The 19,569-nt window shown below is 36.6% G+C and overlaps 2 protein-coding genes across 2 annotated transcripts; both read right to left on the reverse strand.

Moving 5' to 3' along the window:
- Positions 1–250: 250 nt before the first annotated feature.
- Positions 251–13,950, reverse strand: LOC116174938 (ATP-binding cassette sub-family A member 3-like). The gene is made up of 19 exons (XM_031492978.1): positions 13,664–13,950; positions 13,371–13,616; positions 13,190–13,329; positions 12,875–13,140; positions 12,588–12,825; positions 12,364–12,543; positions 12,109–12,318; positions 6,062–6,513; positions 5,851–6,016; positions 5,586–5,803; positions 5,380–5,537; positions 5,230–5,330; positions 4,819–5,180; positions 4,561–4,773; positions 4,240–4,516; positions 2,011–2,136; positions 1,706–1,960; positions 489–1,654; positions 251–438 (listed from the first exon to the last, which is right to left on the reverse strand). The coding sequence occupies exons 1-19, from the start codon at positions 13,882–13,884 to the stop codon at positions 376–378; spliced, it is 5,058 nt and encodes a 1,685-aa protein (XP_031348838.1). The 5' UTR covers positions 13,885–13,950; the 3' UTR covers positions 251–375.
- Positions 13,951–17,697: 3,747 nt separating this feature from the next.
- Positions 17,698–18,910, reverse strand: LOC116173851 (U6 snRNA phosphodiesterase). Its single transcript, XM_031491568.1, has 5 exons — positions 18,590–18,910; positions 18,410–18,543; positions 18,181–18,361; positions 17,969–18,128; positions 17,698–17,911 (listed from the first exon to the last, which is right to left on the reverse strand). The coding sequence occupies exons 1-5, from the start codon at positions 18,709–18,711 to the stop codon at positions 17,720–17,722; spliced, it is 789 nt and encodes a 262-aa protein (XP_031347428.1). The 5' UTR covers positions 18,712–18,910; the 3' UTR covers positions 17,698–17,719.
- Between the last annotated feature and the right edge of the window lie 659 nt (positions 18,911–19,569).

Here is a 19,569-nt window from a genome sequence, read left to right on the forward strand (position 1 = left end):
GACAAAACGCAAACAATAGCACATTTTTTTAATTCTTAAAAAATGCGCCAAAAACCGTACGGAACAAAAATTTTCTTTTCATGCTAGAATATGCATAAACACATCTTATTTAAGTTCTAAAACTTTCAAGTCGATATCTCCAACCGTTTTCACACCAGCATTTTGGTTCTATCTTTATTAGCCACTCAGTATAACAAATAAAATGCATCAGATTTTAAGCATTGTTTACAATCAGCAAGGAGGTCGGGTGCATCCTTCCATAAGACTGCATAATTGTTTAGTTTTAGTTTAAACTAACTGTAGTTTATTCAATAAATTGTAAGTAACAATTTCAAGTATTCTTATCGCCTAAACACACCTTTTCATATTCGAATGTTATATCTTTGTCTTTTTTCTCTTTTGGGCTTCTTTTTGGTATTTGGTGAACGAAAGGAAAACCTGAAATTGTAAAAGTTTCATAAATTATACACTATCAGATAAGCGTTTACCTGTTCCAAGGAGCACTGTCCGATGGAATAATCTTCAATGTTGAACCGATCTTTTGCAGTTTCCATTATTCCAAACATCATGGACCACCTCAACTGGTCGTTTGGAGGGATGTAGTAGGTGAGAAGCTCTTGGTACTTCTCGCGTAGTGATGCTTCAGGGAAATTGGCGTTAATATAGTCTTCTATGTCCTCTGACTGGGAACCTTTTTCCGCTTTGACTATTAAAGTATACCCGTCCGAAAATCTGTTCTTGAGTCGCTGTGGAGATCCGATGCATACAAAGACCCCATTAACCATTATAGCCAAACGTGTACATAGAGCTTCGCACTCCTCCATACTGTGTGACGTCAGTACAATACACGTACCCTTATTTCTGATTTTGCAAAGAGCGTCCCAGAGAAAACGTTTAGTCGCTGGGTCCATACCCGTGGTCGGTTCATCCAAGTACAGGACAGCGGGATTGCCGATAACGGAGACGGCAGTACTTAACTTTCTTCGATTTCCACCGCTCAGTGCCTTCACCGGCTTATCTAAGTGCTTCACGAAGTCAAACTCCAAGGCTAACCTTTCGGCTTTCACCTGTGCATCCTTTCTACGTAATCCTCTAAGCATTGAAAATATGTGTAAAGTCTCTCTGCACGTCAAATCGTCTAGTAACGCATCGAACTGGGGGCAGTAGCCAATTAAGCGCTGTATTCTCGCTAAGTTTCCCTTTAAAGGAATTCCGGTAACCCATGCGTTCCCCGAGCTTGGCCTTATGTCACCCGTCATCATTTTAAACGTTGTAGTCTTTCCCGCGCCGTTTAAGCCCAACAATCCGAAGCACTCGAAGTTGTCTACTGCCAAGCACAATTTGTGTACGGCCGTAAATTTCCCATAGTACTTAGTCATATCTCGCATGACAATCGCATATTTACCAATCTCTTCCAAAGTGGCATTCCTTATCAATTCGTTTTCGTAGACCACATCCATATCTTCTTGGATTCCTTGGTTGAAGTCCTGCGATTGAATGTCCCTGCGCTTGGTTAACGCGTAACGAATTTTTTGAATGATTTTGAATTCGATGAGTAGCAGAAAGACGATTACGGTCGTTCCGATTACGAATGAGAAGAACATATTTCTTCCAACTCCTGGTGCGTTCCAATCAAAATAGTCACTTGTGGTGTCTGGAAATTAAATGGTTAGAGAAGACGGTAGAAAACTTTTGTTAAGTTTACTGCAGCATAACGGCTCAATCTTGCAAACGGATTTCCTACACTGTTCCATAGTCGCCGCTGGGTTTAACTTGAAGTAATCTTCACACATCAGAGTACACGTTTTATGAATAACGTATACTTTGTTCATATCTCGTATTGCAGATGAAAGGCAATAGTGGGGTACTATCAGTAATGCCCAGTGAATCTTGTCAGCTAAGGCATCTAATTCCAGGTCGGTCGTGCGGATAACTTGCACCGCCAAAAAGCCAGCGACACCTAATAGATGCGACAGTTAAGACGGGTTGTCGGGGAATGTTTTTACTAACCGGTAAAGACGTACAGGAGGCACATTTTTGTGTAGCCCGTCGCTGGTACGTCGTACAGAAATGCACTTACGTAGGTAATAGGGAGCATGCTGTACGAGAAGGAGATTAGGGCGAAAAACATTCGCGCTAGAAAAAAAAAGTAGGTTTATCATTCGTAAAAAATACACAAATTTGTTCCCGTAGGTCGCTCTCTTCAGGAATATTTGAATAAATCTTATACAAAATCCCCCAAAAAACGACATTTTTCCAATTGACAGTTGAATCGATCCTTGAAATGGTAGTAGCAATTTGGAATATGGTGAAACGCCTTGTAAAATGCAATCGGACCTTTTGTATCGCTAGGTAAAATTTGGTAACTCATTGAAAATGAATCTCGAAAGATGGTTGAGGAATTCAAGTCCGGAACAAACCGTGCTTCAGGTTTAATAAATGAAATAATAATTTAACAACTTTCCGCAGTTTTTTTTTTGTTAGTTTTAAAGGTACTCATGCCTTCTAGCATATCCCCTATTATCTATAAGTCTTTTCTTAATTTTTTTATCACTTTTTATTTTTATTTTACAGGAGTTGGCCGTATCTAGGATTTTTATTGCCCTAGAAAGGGTTACCTAGACTTCGTTGCCCGTCCCTAACCACTTGGAGGTCCCTGTAAATTTATTTAATTGTTTTATTTAAAATTTTGCTTAATTTTCTTTTTTGAATTTTGCTGCAAAAATTTCCGAAAATGCTTCTAATATTTTTTTCTTGTAAACATTGATTTTTGTTAACAGGCCAAATAATCATTCATTTCGATTCCAATAAATTTTTAAAGCCTTCTCTCTCAATTTTGAATTCTTCACATTCGTATAATAAATGTTCAGCACTTTCTATTTTCGCACGTACACATGTTGGTTTCACTTTTTTTAGTTTTATAAGAATCAGAATTGAATAATCCTCTATTGGTTATAATTTGTATAATACCCCTATTTATGTTCCAAAATTTCCATTTCAATCTATTTATTATATTTGGTATATATTGATATGTTTCCCTCCCCTTGTCAGATTGATCCCATTCCTCTTGCCATTTATTTAAATAATATTGTTCAAGTTGTTTTATAATATCGACTCTTGTTAATTTTCCTTTTTCCTCTTCAAAGTTTTCTAAATTTTTATGTGCTTTTGCCGGATGTCCAAAGTTAATTTTTGTTTTATTGTTTATATGTGTTATAATTTATTATGTTTTCTCCTAAAGTAATGTTTTGATCCTTTCTCAAATTATAACTTTGAATTTTTAAATTTATCTTTAATGTAATAGGCATTATTCCGGATATAATTGTTATTGAATTTGTTGCAGTATGGAAATGTCCAAAATTACCTTTATAACTTTTGAGTAGCAGTATTTGTTCGCCATGTGTTCTATCGTTTTGATTTAACGCCCGCCGCTACCGTAAACAAAAGCTGTAATTAATTCGCCGTTTGCGACCGTTCCCGTCAAAATGTTTCAATTGTTTTTGTTGTGTCCGAAAGCTCTTCTCATTTAGAACACAAGAGGAAATTCATTATAGAATTTCAGCTCCGTTAAGCCTTTATTAGCAGGTTTCTGTTTGCTATGGTAAATTAAAACGAGCATTAAAACTGCAAGGCCATCCAGGTTTACGACGATATCCGTTTTGATAAGCGATCTTTATGCCGACCTGAGAAACTCCAATTTACAATAGGTGTTAATTAGACTAACGACTTTAGAAATCTCAATCCGGCCAATGAAGTAAGTGCAATGAACCGTAATTAATTAATTGGGTTGCAGTAACATCACTCAATTAAGACGGAATTAGTGGCATTAGATGCGCGCTGCTTTATCGAAACGATTTAACCGGGTCTCAGATTTTTAGAAGAACAGGGGACCCCGAAATTAATTCATGAAGGTTTAACTTTAAACAATGAAAGGTGGTAAAGAATGTGTACGAATACTTGAAGGTGTTAGGAGAGGTTATGTAATACTACATAACCTTTGGTCGAAATCGATAGCCATAGAAAATTAAAAAAAAACGTGTCAAAAAACGTTTATCAAGTGTCAAAGAACTTTATCTTCGCAATACCAAAGAAATTCAAAAGTTGTAGACCCAGTGTGGAGGAACTGCGCCAGAAATCTGGGTCGCTGAAAGAAAGTTTGAAAGTGTTGATCTTGGGTTGCGCAGTCCCTCGGGGATGGCTTCAGTACGTTACAAAAGGTGCTAAATGGCTAATACTCACCCAAATCATCAAATTCACTAAAACCATCCTCTCGAAATATTGCAACTGTTCCACAAATGCAGGTAGAGGTGATAGCAAACGTCAGTAGATCGCATAATAATGATGATCCCCAGAAGGCGATAACTCCAACCCCCGACACGAACTGTATGTGTTTAGCTTTACTTGCTCTCTCTTTCACATAAAAGATTATATAAAAGGAAGAAACGAATGCCATCCCGAAACCCAAGTTAAACGCTATTTGATAACCCATATTGTGACCTCTGGCCAAATCTCTCAACTAAAAAGATGGTTAGCGTCGTTGGATCTTAAAACGAATCGTACCTTTGTTTGTGTTGTAAACCTTAACGGATGGTTATGGAATTGTATATTAAATAAGTCCGAAACTTCTTTGTGAAGAATACCATTCAGAAGCAGTTGCAAGCACAGAGGAGGCGAATGATAAGCTTCATTATTGAACCACGCAGTCGCGTCGTTGTCTTCAAATGAGAAAGCGCAGATGTACCTATGTCGAACTCTCGGTGTATTTTTTATTGTCTGAAACTGGTAAGTAATTAATTGTGTCTCGCGCACAGCGTGTACCGCCTCAAGGATAATGTCGCTCATGCTTCCATTGTGTGAGTCCACCACTTCCACTCCATGTTTGGACAAGTGATTCGATAAGTAGCGAACGTACGGATCAGTATCGTCATCATATGTAAGAAGAGTTATGGGTTTTGAGTAGCCCATTAAATTAATTGCCAATTTTGGCATGTCATCAAAAAATTTTAAATTCCGAACGACAATAATTGCTAGTGATATAAACAGTATAGCTAGTATATTTTGAACCAAGAGCAATGCCCCTGCACGTAAAATAGACAAAAGTCTCTTCATGAGCATCGCCTGTACTTGATTTAGCCACAGTCTCCAACCAGTCAGCAGTACTTCTTTGGTTTCATCACCATCTAGTAATACGTTTAAATATCTGGCTATTAAGTTGATATAATGGCTCACGTTCAAGATGATCTTGGTATGGTACTCCGATGACGTACTGTGGAAGGTCACCGGTTCGAGATTCTTGAACCGAACTGTCTTGGTCGCCTTCAAATCCAACCCTAAAGAAAAATGGAATATTAAAGATGAACAAATCCAAGTCTTTCGTACACCATAAACACTTCCTCCAATGTAGTTAGTGAAATTCCATAGCTCAAAACCCCCAGAGATTCGCTCATACTTTCCAAATTGCGCAACATGGGTTCGAATATGCCTGACTGATCTTCCGGTAATCGATAACTGAGCTCAGAGCCGATATGACTTTTGACCTGTAAGCTTAACCGATTACTCTTCCATTAGTGTTAGTGATTATTTACTTGTATGGATGGAATATACTCTTGAAGTATTGACGTTACTTGTTTGACATTACACTTTTTAGTCTTCTCTACGATGAGGTGGTAACCAGCGCCGTACTTCTTCTTCAAAAAGAAGCTCGTACCGCAGCACTGCAAGCTGCCATTCACCATGATCGCTATACGATCCCCAAGCAAATCCGCTTCATCCATGAAGTGAGTGGTTAAGAGTATCGTTCGACCTAAACAAGTATCTAGCAGGCATACGTTGATGTGGATACAAACCAACCAGTCTTTTGCGAGATTAACAGATCCCACAAAGCTCTGCGTGCCGCCGGATCCATTCCGGCGGTCGGCTCGTCCAACATCACAATCTTTGAGTCTCCGCACAAGGCTATACCCACCGATAACTTGCGCTGCATGCCACCCGACAAGGTTCCCGATTGCGCGTGCCTCTAAAATCAAGTCTCCTTAAATTTCTACCAAGCCAAACGTCCTACCTTCTCCTCGAGTTCCAAAAGCTCAATGTATTTATCAATTTCCGCCTTTACGCGATTCTGCGTTAGCCCCTTCAGTTTGCTAAAGAAGTAGAGGTGCTCGGCCACCGTTAGCTCCTCAAACAGAACGTTGTACTGCGGGCAAAGTCCTAGACTCTGTCGTGCCCCTTTGATATCGATTTTGATGTCACAACCGTCTACGATTGCGGTACCGGACGTAGGTCTTAGTACGCCCGTTAACATTGACATGGTTGTAGTTTTTCCCGCGCCGTTATGACCCAAGAGGACCGTTATTTGATCTCTGTACATGTTTAAGGAGAGATTCTGTACCGCGACCTTGTTGTTGGAGTACTTCTTTCCTAAGTTGATTAATCTGATGCCGGGAGTAAGACCTTCCGGTTCGACCTCGATGAATTCGTTTGACGTGTTTAATGGGGGTATGGAGTGTTCCAGTACTGGAATACAATGCCAATACCACGATCAGTCTAATACTACGCAGGGTGATTCAAATTTGAGAATGGGGATTTCGGGAACTGTAAGAGATAGGTAAGTAGTTTAAATTTGGCAAAGTTGCGTATTTTGATGATTAACAAAATGCAGTTTTGAAACTTAGAAAATTCCGACTACTTTCGAAGATATCCGGAAAAAGCCGAAACTTTGCAAAATAGTTTTTAATTTTTTACTGAAGTTATTTAAAAAGATATTTCGAAATAAATGATACATTATTATGGCCACTTTTGTCCCTCTACAAGATGCTACTTTTAAATTTTAAGTTTGTCTCCAGTCAACCATTATCAACTTTGTTTTTTCTTATGGAAGTAATTTTTATTTTTTGTGTCATTTGATGGAGAATTTTTGTCTGATTTCAAAAATGTAAACATCACTATCTTTTAATCATAAATAGCGCTATTAATTCGTCAAAACGCAAGAAACTACCCACGTACCTACACTATCTAAGAAAGTTTTCTAGGCAAAAAAGAAAATATTTTAATAATTTAAAAAAATTGTGATGTTTATATTTTTGAACTGTTTTTTGAATTCTCTATCAAATGACCCTGTAATGTTACTAGGGGTCCGGCACTGAAAACGTTGACTTACCCTATACTTACCGTTGGCAACCCTGGCAAAAAACTACGAGCAGAGCCACCTACCTACGATGGACGTTTCGCGGCACTTTTGAATTTGGATGGCAGTCGGCTCGATATGGGTGGCATGAATGAACTCCTACGTTGTGAAATCGGTTTCTTGTATGTGTTGGGACGTGAGACATAAGCGGGAAGGGAATTAAATGAAAGAAAGAATTTTTGTGCGTAAGAAATGACAAGAACAAATAAATATATTACGCACACAACAAAACCATATCAGGGAAACCTTCTACGGGACTAAAACCCTGACATATGCCACACAAATACATGAAATAAATCACCTACAGCAATAAAATGCAAGAGAAAATACCCATAAATAAAACATCTCAAATTGTATAATAAAAATCAGATAATCAAATCAAATGCAATTAAACAAGTTCATAAGAACAACATACACAAAACATCATAAATGCAGTGGAAAACATGATAAATCAATTCAGTACAAAAATACATCAAAATACCTGTACGATCAATTGAGATAACACAACTCGTAAAATAATAAATGGCATGTACATAGGAAACATGTAAATGGTGTGGCTCTACTCCAGCCTTCAGTTAACATAATTTTATTTAACACGAAAAGTACATGTGAGAATGCCAATAGCAAGTATTCATGTGAAAATCGATTATCGCTCAAGCAGAATATATTTTAAATAGTGGAAATGTTAATGAGAGGGCCTCTACTCGCATTGCTAAGATGCTAAGAACTGCAATCCGCACGAGACGAGTAGGCAACAGATACAGCGAACGATCGAACTGTATTAGGTACCTACTCCACGGAGACAGAATGAACCACTCGCACACACAAACATCGAAACATCAAATAAGAGAGCCCCCCTTCGTATAGCTAACGCACAATAGAACTGCAGCGCGCCACGAATCAGAAAGTAACAGATACAGCGAACAATCAAACTGTATTAGGTACTTCCCTCACGGAATAGTTACGGGTCAATCGAACAGAGCAACATCGTACCTACTGATAATCAACTCCTTCGTGAATACAGAAATAAATACTTAATTAAACAAAATAATGGCATAATCATCTGTACAGTATAACAAACACGATTCATCTAAGGTGCTCAAAACAAAGACATGGAGTATACCATATTATAAAATTGTGGCAAGAAATTCAATTATTAATAGCTAGTACAAGAAAGTTAAGAAATGGTTACTACCTGTAATTACACCTTCAAGACACCACCACCAAAATAATCAAGAATAAAAAAAAGCCGGGAAGCGTGATGACTTCCGTCGACCTCGTCGCCATCTTCTCCATTTTCCCCTCCTCTTGCTTCGTTATGAAAATCCCTTAGTATTCGGCATCTGCGCAAAACGGTCCATTGGTTATATACAGAGCATATATTTTTGTTTCAGATGTAAAGCTGTGTTGCCTAAACATAAGGGTGGATTATCACAACCCAAAAAGTAAAAATTACTTCCATAATAAAAAACAAAGTTGATGATGGTCAACCGGAGACCAAACGTCGGATTTAAAATTTGAAACTAGCATCTTGTAGAGGGAAAAAACCATAATGGCCATAATAATGTGTTATTTTTTTCGAAATATCTTTTTAAATAACTTTAGTAAAAAATAAAAACAATTTGGAAAATTTCTGTGTTTTCCGGATATCTCCGAAAGTAGTCGGAATTTTTTAAGTTTCAAAACTGCATTTTGTTAAGCATCAAAATACGCAACTTTGCCAAATTTAAACTACCTATGTATCTCTTACAGTTCCCGACATCCTCAAGGTGGCCCTCGAAGTTGAATCTCATTTCATTTCATTTCACGCAAAACGCAAGTTTTGCGAATCATCCTGTACATGGAGAATGAGGGGGTCGTTTTTAGCTTTTAACGTTTAACCTAATTTTAATCCATCTTATGCAAGTATTTTAGCATGTCTTACTTGTCCACGTTGTGATCTGCATTTACATCCTGATTTTATACCATTTTACGAGATGCGTGTTAATAATACCAAAAAATCTCTCTATGCTTTATCCCTACTTTCCCAATTTTACAACCACACCTTCAAAATAGCGGCTACTTAGTTTCAGCGGCCCCCTTTACTCTTTTCTGATCAATCTCATCTTTTCAAAAGAAAATGCGAAGAAACCACTGGAGTTCAAAATTGCGCGGTTAGAACATTCAATTCAATAACATCATACTAACCTTGAATTTTCCTCTTATTTTGTACAAACTTTTTATGTTATAGCACAAATGTATACATGTGTATAGTTAGTATACAGGGTGTAGAACCGGTTTATGCACCATAGGGATTTCAATGCCCTTTGCTTTATATCGAAATATATTCTCCCCTAATTAATTTAGAGAAACGTTGTAAATTAGTTTCTTGTAGCTTGAAAAAGTCTAAGTTTGCTCCTGTTCTCATTTATTATTTTTCAATTCGGGAAACCGGAAAAAATAAATAAATTAGAATTTAGTACTTGCGTAAAAACAGAATTTTTGTTTCAATCATTTCACGGCACGGGTGGTTTTTGAGTGATTTTGGAACAAAAATTAGATTTATAATTATAATCTGTAATTTCCTTCATTTCTCTGATTACCCACAATAAACAATTACAAATGGGCACATGAATAGATGCAGAATTTACAATCTCCAACAAAATTATTTACAACTTTGCTGTAAAATAATTAGGGGAGAAAATATTTCAATATAAAGGAATTATGGCACCTCAAATAAAAGTACCTAAAACTGATGTAGGTAAAAAAATTGTTTTGCGCATGCGCAGTCCGATTTTTTGACATCTCCGTTAGTTATGAACCGAATTACATGAAATTTTGTATGTATGCACCTCGAGTAAAAGTAAAAGTAATGCCGAATCAAAAAATTTGTTTTACGCATACGCAATTTCAATTTTTTATTTTTTCAGGTATTTAAGTGAATTTTTGTATATACGGACATCGGATAAAAGTAAAACTAATACGGATTCAAACATTTGTTTTACAAGATATGCTGATCTGGTGGGACAGAATCAATTCCTTAAGGTGTGTTGAAAAAATTATGTATGTGCTAAGATCTCGAGGATCGTTCGGTATTCAGTTGTATCGGATTTTTATTTACGGTTTCATAAATCTCAAAGTCACTTTTTGAGTAAACTTTCTATTTTTTTAAATTATCTAAACATAGTTCACTCATATACCGGGTGACCCAATAGAACTGTTCCTCGGCCATATCTCGGGAACCGTTCGTCGTATGACTTAGGGGTAAAAAAATATTGGGTAAATCGGTTATGATCCCTATCATAAAACCAAATATGGACAATCATCTCCCATTTCCAGGATGTGCACCTCAGCCAACACTCTATGCAAAAATTTCAGTTTTTTTGGTTTATCTATATCTTTATTAAAAAAATTATTATTTATAGTCTTAAGTCTTGGAGTAGCAATATTTAGTTTTATATTTCCACCTTGTATATCGTTTGCGTTAGTTTTATGTAGTTATTTAGTTTTTATTTAGTTCTTCCAATACGTAACCCTTCATATATTATTTCTATCTTTTATATCTATTGTATGTTATATATCTCATAGTTGTTTGACTCACTTACGCACTGCTCTCCGCGTTTCATTTTTCTTATATGTATTAATGTGTTTTTTTCTCTTTGTTATAATGGTCAACCGTAAATAAATAAATAAATAAATGAAGAATCCCTGTTTTCAAGTTCTAAAAATGTCCACCAGGGGGCGTAATTGCCATCTTAAATTTTAAAATTTTCTTTAAATTTCGCATAATAAACTAAACATTATTTTTTCACATTTTTAAAGAGAACCAGTTTATCTATCATTTTGGTAAAAACATAAACTCAGTTATTTCAAAAACAAAGATGGCGTGGAGCGTTCAAATTGTTTTTGCAATAACCTGCTTCTTAACCGTTTGACCGATTGTAACAAATTTGATATCGTTGAAAAGAGCATTCCTTGGGCCATGGCCTAATAAGAAGGCCATGCCTTGGGCAACAAGAAAGAAGCAAAATATAGTTAATTTAGTTGAATCCTTCTCCGCCAGGGGGCTAGTTTTGACACTATGATCCAAAATCCTGCGGCTGTTATTATTTTATAATGCATCGTGTTTCATTTGTTTAATTTTCCAAAGCCTACCTAAAAGTGTAGGGTGCTTTTCTTTCGCGCCATCGACAAATACCGGAAATACGTAAAAAGTAAATTTAAGATACAATTTAAGCATTTTTATTAATTAATTAATTTCATTTTCCCAATATTTGAGGTTAGGAAAGAGATTTTGAAAAACGGTTTTCACTGGCCTCTTTGGATGTTATTGGCTACTTTTTCATAAAGAAAAAGTCATATCAATCCATTTGATTTTTTTAGGATTTTGGGTCATAGTGTCAAAACTAGCCCCCTGGCGGAGAAGGATTCAACTAAATTAGTTATATTTTGGTTCTTGCTCATTTCCCAAGGAATAATGCTCTTTTCAACCATACCCCATTTACCCAATAATTTTTTTACCCCTGTCATGACGAACGGTTGTCGAGATATGGCCGAAGAACTGTCTTATTGGGTCACCCGGTACATCGCCCTTAAGCAGTGTAGGTACCAAATTTCATGAACGTTCAATGATTCATTTTTGCTCTGTAATTGTACATTATTTTGCATAGGCGGTTTGGTCAATGAGTATCAGTTCAAAATGTTGATAACCTGGTTGGTCTAGCCAAAGAGTAACTAATAATAGCAGGCAATGTTTGGCTGTTATTATACGTAACTGCACTGTACATTGAACACTGTTATAAAGCAGCCTTGGATGTGGGCATACTATTTTGTAGCGATTAAAGATTTCAAATCGCATTACCTGCTAATAAAAGTTGCTAAACTGTGACACTTCTAATTGCCCGTAATTATTTTGGTGAAGTATGGAAGGCTTAACAATGACTTACGAACATATTTCGGTTGCCCACACCAATATGCCGCTGTAAAAGGAAAATTCCAAGCTTCTCCCACACCAAAATCTCCAGGAAACACAGCTTCAATGTAAATCGTAATGAGAAAGTACAGAATTGTGTCAACCATCAGCATAATCAACACGAGTCCGAGCGTGAGAGTGTCATCGGGACTGGTTGTCTCCCAGATGTTATCCCAATGAACACCTAAAAATTTACACGGATTATGGTAATGATACCAACAGCGCGAACCTTCTCCAGCCCCTTCAAACATCAAAATGATCTGAAAACCATATCCCATTGCGCTGGTCGAGCAAATGCATGCTCCTAATTTTTCGACCAAAGTTAGTGTATCATATTCAACTTGCAAGAATGTATAGGGAAAATAAGACAAAAACCAGAACAATCCAGTTACGGTCGCCGCAAGGTTAGCTACAACATTTTGAACGTGCAGAAGAAGGATTACAAATACATACCGTTAGAGAAGAAAGAAGTGATGGCAAAGCAAAACGTGGTAGTGGCACACGCGTAGAAGGAAAGGAACAGCAAAATTACGTATCCATCTGAGCGAGGAAATAAGGCTCTGTTGCCAAACCATGACAGTTTTAAGATCATTACAATTAAAACTTGCGTCAGAAACATGACCAGAAACGTTTTTATGAACCAAGCAGTCCAGTGCAGCCAATTGGGTAAACCCATCATTTTCAACGCTTCCTGAAACAAGGTCTTAAGACAAATATTACTTTTTATCATCACCACTGACTTTCAGCTGTTTCTCTTTTTCCAATGCCACAGCCCGTACGTTGTTAACGCAGGAGTACGCGGTGCCCAACATAACAAGCAGTGGAATAAATAAACGCATAGTGGACAGAAGCTTATCAGATATCCATTTTGGGTAGGGAAATCGCTGCATTTGAATATGTAATCCGTTGCCAGTAAAGTTTTCGCCTCGTTCGCGTCTTTTCAAATGATTTATGATCGCTAGTGACAGCTCTTCCTGTATTTGCAAGAAGCCCTCCGCCTTGTATTCTAAAATGTACTGATATTGTTTAGGGAGCTTTGGGGATCTTCCACTGACCTGGTTTGGCACCATGGTTTAAAAGGAAATCGCGCGGTCCGGGCAATTGGTACGTCGGAAATAACACATTGGTTGCCCACGAATACGCATTGGAATCCTCGCCTTTTATATTGTCCGATTTTCGCAGTTCTCCTGGAAAGCTATAAGGAAGGTAGAGTGTGTATTGCAAATGCCAGCCTACCGCAAGGTAACGTCGATGGTGTGAGGAAGTGGATAATTTCCCCCAAGATTATCATCAAACTGTATCCCAGCTAAATTCTTGTCAGCATCGATTTGTTTATAAAGATCAGTTACAAGTTGTTCACTATTTTTGACAAATTTCGGATAAATAAAATGATCCCATTGATTCCTATTCATTGCGTCCACTGTTTGCTTAACAATCTGCTCTAGATTTGGATTGTACGGGGACCATAGGACCCTTATCGCTCTACAATATGGGTCGAATTTAATGGAAGACAAAGTTAAATGTCTCACCTGGTCTGCGGGTTTCGGCTTAAAATTTCCGCGCGCGTTTCGAAAGGTTGAAAAAAAATTGCGGCATGTTCTTCCGGTACCACCAACGATCGCAATAATATTAGCAACGAGCAACTTAAAAGTGGTGCCAAAATTTCTAGTAGGGTCTGAAAGGGATGTCTGCGGTGGAGTACAAAGTTTTTCCAGGTTAACAAATAGAGTTTTCGCAGCTTTGTTCCCATGTTGTGTTTCTTACAGCTTGAAATATTTGACAAGACGGTTCAGGTGAAAATATGTGAAAGGAGTACACGTCAGACTTAGGTATCTTGATCTAAGTAGACCAACCTGGCTCTTTGTAGGTCGATCCCCGTCACGGTGGTTGTCACGATTGCCACAACAGCACCAGGCACCGTTCCAACAAAATATCAATTGACCGTCTGAAGCTTTGGACGATGCTCACTATTCGCATCAACGAACCAGGTCCGAACGACATGTTAAGTTTGATATATGTACCGACTTGTTGTTTGTTACTAACAATTCTCTCCGTGAATGAAGCAATCACGGGGGTGGAAAAAAAACGGTAGTCAAGATTGAGTTAGGACACCTAATTCCGTGATTGTCTTCGACATCCATCACAACCCCGAAACCAGGGGCGGGCTATCCATCTTGCAGGAGCGGGATTACGCTAATCAAAGCTCTTCAGTTTAGAATCTATGTGTGATAAATGAGTGGGGATTCAATAATTTCCACATATTTTGTTTTTAGTTAAATTTGCCTACAAGGCCATGTAATTTTCCATCTTGCTTTTAACAAAAGGACTTTATTGCACCAAAGATGAGTGACATCCTGTACTCTTAACTCTTTCTCAGAATTTAGGTACCTGCTACTACCTGACCCATTGTTCCCAAAAACTTGCTTTTAACCTGGAGTGTAACCAACATTGTGTATATGCATTTACTATCTTTGTTAACTACTGCTTAAACTTTTACAAAATATTTTGTTAATTCACTTTTGGACTGTTTTAATCAAACTGCGAGGTTTTTCTTACGTCGTACTCTTTTTCCCCTTAGCAGTTATTTTTGCGAGAGTACGACACCTTTTGGCTTTGCTTGCTTTGTTTATATTAATGTACATCAACTAAATTTCCAGGCTTTCCCAATCTTAATAATTATGATTATGATCATTATTAAACAAGCTTTTCACAATTTGAGTGTTTTTTTACGTTCCTTTCCTACTGTGCTTCAGGTTTCAGGTTCAGGCGTTGTCTACAACTAACGTAAGGGGGCCCTGTCTTAGATTTTGATCACGTGCCACTTTTCAAATTTAAGCGCGATCTTGTTTAGTTTTGGAGGAAATAGTCATTCGGGTGGCCATTTTTAAACGTTGCCGGGTTGCCTTTATTTCCGTGTTCTTGTAGTGTGAAGTTAGCGTAGAACCTGGGGGTTAAGTACACTACAATCTATTAATTGTAATAAACGTTTATTGAGTCATTGATCTGCAAAATCATTCCTGCTTCGACCTCGCCTGCCTCCTCACCTGCAGAAAGGGTCTGCCGCGTGCACTTCAACTCTACTCGCGTACCACCGTGTAGATACATTTATTATAAATAAATCCACAGATAGCATTTTATTTATTGCAAATCGCTGAATAGATAATAATAATAATCATACAAGTATGAAATAATATTCGTATGTTTTAATTATGGAAATCATATTTATTAAGATGCTAGCCGTCGTCGTCATCGTCGATCGTCTAATTGCTGTAACTGCTACGCGGATGGCCTGGGTTCGAATCCCGATCAATGCAGATTTTTTTTTAATTTCTATATTTAGCATTTCTACATTTCGCCAGACTAATGCTGAACGTTGACGTAGGACGTGACACAGGCCCGTAGGGACCGGTAGTTTCTAGTACCTATTTGTATAATTTTTATATACTTGTTATAATGATTGATTAAACTAATGTGTGGTTTTAGTAATATGCCAGTTCTGAAGTGTGATGTACAGGGTGAGTCAACGATGGTGCGGAGTAACTTAATGCCATGAAGATAAGATTTTTCGTGCTTTTGTATTATGATATGGTTGAATATTCTCACATTTTAAAAATATTTGGAATTATACAGGGTGCGCCCACAAAGTAGGGCGATCAAATGGTACATTTTTTTAAATAGAACCCCCTGTATTGGAATGCATTTTTGAATTCTACGTGTAATTGTGCGTCTTTTTTATTATATGGTTAATAATCAGAAAAGCTAGTAGTTTTAAAGATAATTAGATTTTTAAGAAAAAATTGGGCATTTGCAAGCGTCAGTATATTGTCAAAATTATTACTTAAATTTTAATTCCACGTTTTATATCTTATCCTGGGTTAAGTAAAAGTCAAATAAATACATCTACTATAAAACATTAAAAAAATAGCTTACAGGGTGTTTTTTTGGTTGGTCCAAAGTTGCAAAACTTCATATTAAAAAGTCTCACTTTTTTTAAATGGAGAACACTCTGTATATTTTTCTGTCAGTTTTTAGCTCCTCCAAAAACCTTCAACTTTTGATAATGTCCTATAATACCTATCTCTGATAGTTTTCGAAAAATCTTGGTTTTCCTGGTTTTTATATTCTAATCTTAAATAAGTTTATGTAATTTACATAATAGTGAGGTGGAGATGCAAAAAAAGACAATTTTTATCTATCTCGTCCAAAACGAAAACCATATCGATTAATTTATTTTTCAAACAATTTATTTTAAGTCCAAAAACTGGAGAATAAGTAAAAACATTTGACTACAAAGCAAATTTAATTTAAGTTAAGTTAATTTTAAGTTATTTAAGTTTAAATATAAAAAGTAGAAAAACCAAGATATTTGTTTATGTTTTTACTATCAAATTTATTCTCCAGTTTTTATAGACTTAAATGAATCATTAGAAAAATAAAAATTGCGTTTTTTTGCATGGCCACCTCACTATTATGTAAATTACATATAACTTATTTAAAGATTAGAATATAAAAACCAGGAAAACCAAGATGTTTCGAAAACTATCAGAGATAGGTATAGGACATTCTCAAGGACATTATTATCAAAAGTTGACGGTTTCTGGAGAAGCTAAAAGATGACCAAAAAATATACTTACAGGGTGTTCCATTTAAAAAAAGTGAGATTTTTTAATATGAAGTTTTGTACCTTTGGATCTAGAAAAAAAAACACCCTGTAAGCTAATTTTTTATGTTTTATAGTAGATGTATTTATTTGACTTGTACTTAAAAAGATATATAACCTGAAACCAAAATTTAAGTAATAATTTTGCAAATGCCCAATTTTTCTTAAAAATCGAATTATCTTTAAAACTACTAGTTTTTCGGATTAACCATATAATAAAAGAGATGTAGAATTACACGTAGAATTCAAAAATGCATTCAAATACAGGGGTTCTGTTTAAAAAAATGTACCATTTTGGCGCTCTACTTCGTGGGCGCACCCTGTATAATTCCAAATGTTTTTAAAATGTGGAGAATATTCAACCATATCATAATACAAAAGGACTCTATCGAAAAATCTTATCTTCAAGGCATTAAGTTACTCCGCGCAATCGTTGACTCACCCTGTACACTACCAAACTATCCAGTTCAAACAAATTTAAAAGCAACTCTACTCCTTTCCCATTTGTGAAAAATAAAACACTCCGAAGTCTCTTACATCAAGTACTTGAAATACATGGTTAATTAGTCGGAGCTCCTCCAATCCAGAATGTTACATCAAGGTAAAACGGTTAATTACCCACCTAAATAAATCAAAAAAGGAATAACATTTAAAGTGAAACAAGCAAATACCCAACAAATTCAAGGATTACCTACCCCTATTGCATCATAAACACAAGAGTCACTATTTATCCTATATAGAGTCAAACTTAAACAGATGATGGCGCGTTTTAAAGAAAGGGCATGATATATAAGTTTATAGATTTGATTTCAAAAATTGGCCTTATTATTATATGTATCAATTGATTGTTCCCTCTTCCTCCTCCACTGGTGGTTGGTATAGGAATTGGCACATTATAACAAATTGTGAAAAAAAATGCATTTATTTAAGTCAAGTTAAATGTAAATTTCTTGTTCCCACATTTGCATCCGATATATGTTACATGATTGTACCAATTACTTTGAACTTGGTTTAAGAATAATTGTTGAAAGATTGTGTTTAAATTTGGAAGCACTTCGTTTACTTCTCTTTCATAATCTCCAACACACCACGCAACGCTCATGTGAAAGGAAGGTTCCTGAAAAAAAACAGATAAGTACCTACACAAATGATCCAACCAACAGATTCTGCATACGGTGTAAAAAGGTGGTAAATGAAATTCGGCTAAACAGTTATCAAGACTCTCTATTAATTTAGTTAACGTATCATATCCACTTCCAATTCGAATCGCTAAAAATGTTCGTGTACGTTCTTCATTGCAATATACCTTTAACGAATCAAAAACGATCACAAACCTGTAAGTAATCTAAAATAGATAACTTGCTAAAAATAGCAATGATGGAGTACCTTCTAAACGATGATAACTTTTCTCTCACAGATTTAATAAATAATTCGATCCAATGATGTTTTAAAATAACTGTTCGTGTTAAGCTAATGTGAAAATTGTCCATTGCATGAAACGAAAATTGTGACAAACCGCTTATCAGATGTTCAACCAAATCGTTAATACAAGACTCGTTAGGTTCATCTGCAAAGGCGTGAATTAATGACATTACTTCATTAAGATCTCACTTACAAGGTATGTAAACGTAAGTAGCCCAATTGCCACGTTCGTGTGGAAAGGAACGTATCCGACCGTTGTGTATTGAGGGATCGTCGATTGGCACGTCGTATTTAACATCCCGACATATTATATCTGGAACAGGTAAACTATTACTTACGTTAGTGTATTATACCACCAGACAGAAGTAAGAACCGCTTATTTGAAACGTCCTCTTCGGAAGCACAACGTTTTACCGATACCCTCCCATTGGGAATTTCTTCATCTGAACTATCACCGCCGTAGTTTGATATTAGAGACAGGGCTCCGCGATACATGTTTACAAAATACAAATTCAAATTGCAAAAATAACTAACCCAGAACCTCACATTTCAAGCTTGAACTATTCCTACCGAGATCACTACGATGAAAGCAACTACGTTTGGTCCAATTGAACTACTGTACGGCTTACCAAACGATAGAAGTGTTACCATACAGTACATAATTATAGGCTGCTTATAAGCAACTAAAATATGGTGACGGACATCGCCTGGCATAGGTATGTGAGTTTCAAGGTAAAACGAGTTTGTCTGGAGAGACGATTGGAGACTCAAAATTATATGTAGTAGTAGGTGTTGAACCCAAAAAAAGCTGCACATCGATCTAATGGTATCAGGTTGTCGCCAACGCAACCTTTAGGCCTTAGGGCGTATGCACTGACAAATTTAAGAGGAGCTTAGTTTAAGCGTTGCTTAAAATCTATGGCAACCATTTTCGCAATAATCGTTGCCATGGATTATAAGCTACGCTTAAGAAGCTTCGCTTAAATTTGTCGGTTCATACGGCCATTAATTGGATACAAGATGTGCTTTAGGATTTGGCAACACTGCATTTGCGTCCATAATAGTTCTTTACTACTCGTGGGTATTTTTGTACATTTGTGCACAAGATAAAATTTGGTTCTGAGATCTCTATATCCCTTTAAATACCCTGTATATTTCAACGTCGGATGCAACCGGTCAAGTAGGTGGAGATTCTGGGGACACGAGCCACCGCTATCACCACCAAACGTAATTGGTATGCGGTGGTTAAATAGCGTTGAAGCAATGAAGTTAAATTTTTCCGGTTACTGTACAATCCTCAGAGTGAGAAATAAGAGTACAATCTCCAATAATAAATTGACATGAGCGGGTTGT

Source organism: Photinus pyralis, unplaced genomic scaffold, assembly GCF_008802855.1.
Source record: "Photinus pyralis isolate 1611_PpyrPB1 unplaced genomic scaffold, Ppyr1.3 Ppyr1.4_LG6, whole genome shotgun sequence".
NCBI lineage: Eukaryota > Metazoa > Arthropoda > Insecta > Coleoptera > Lampyridae > Photinus > Photinus pyralis.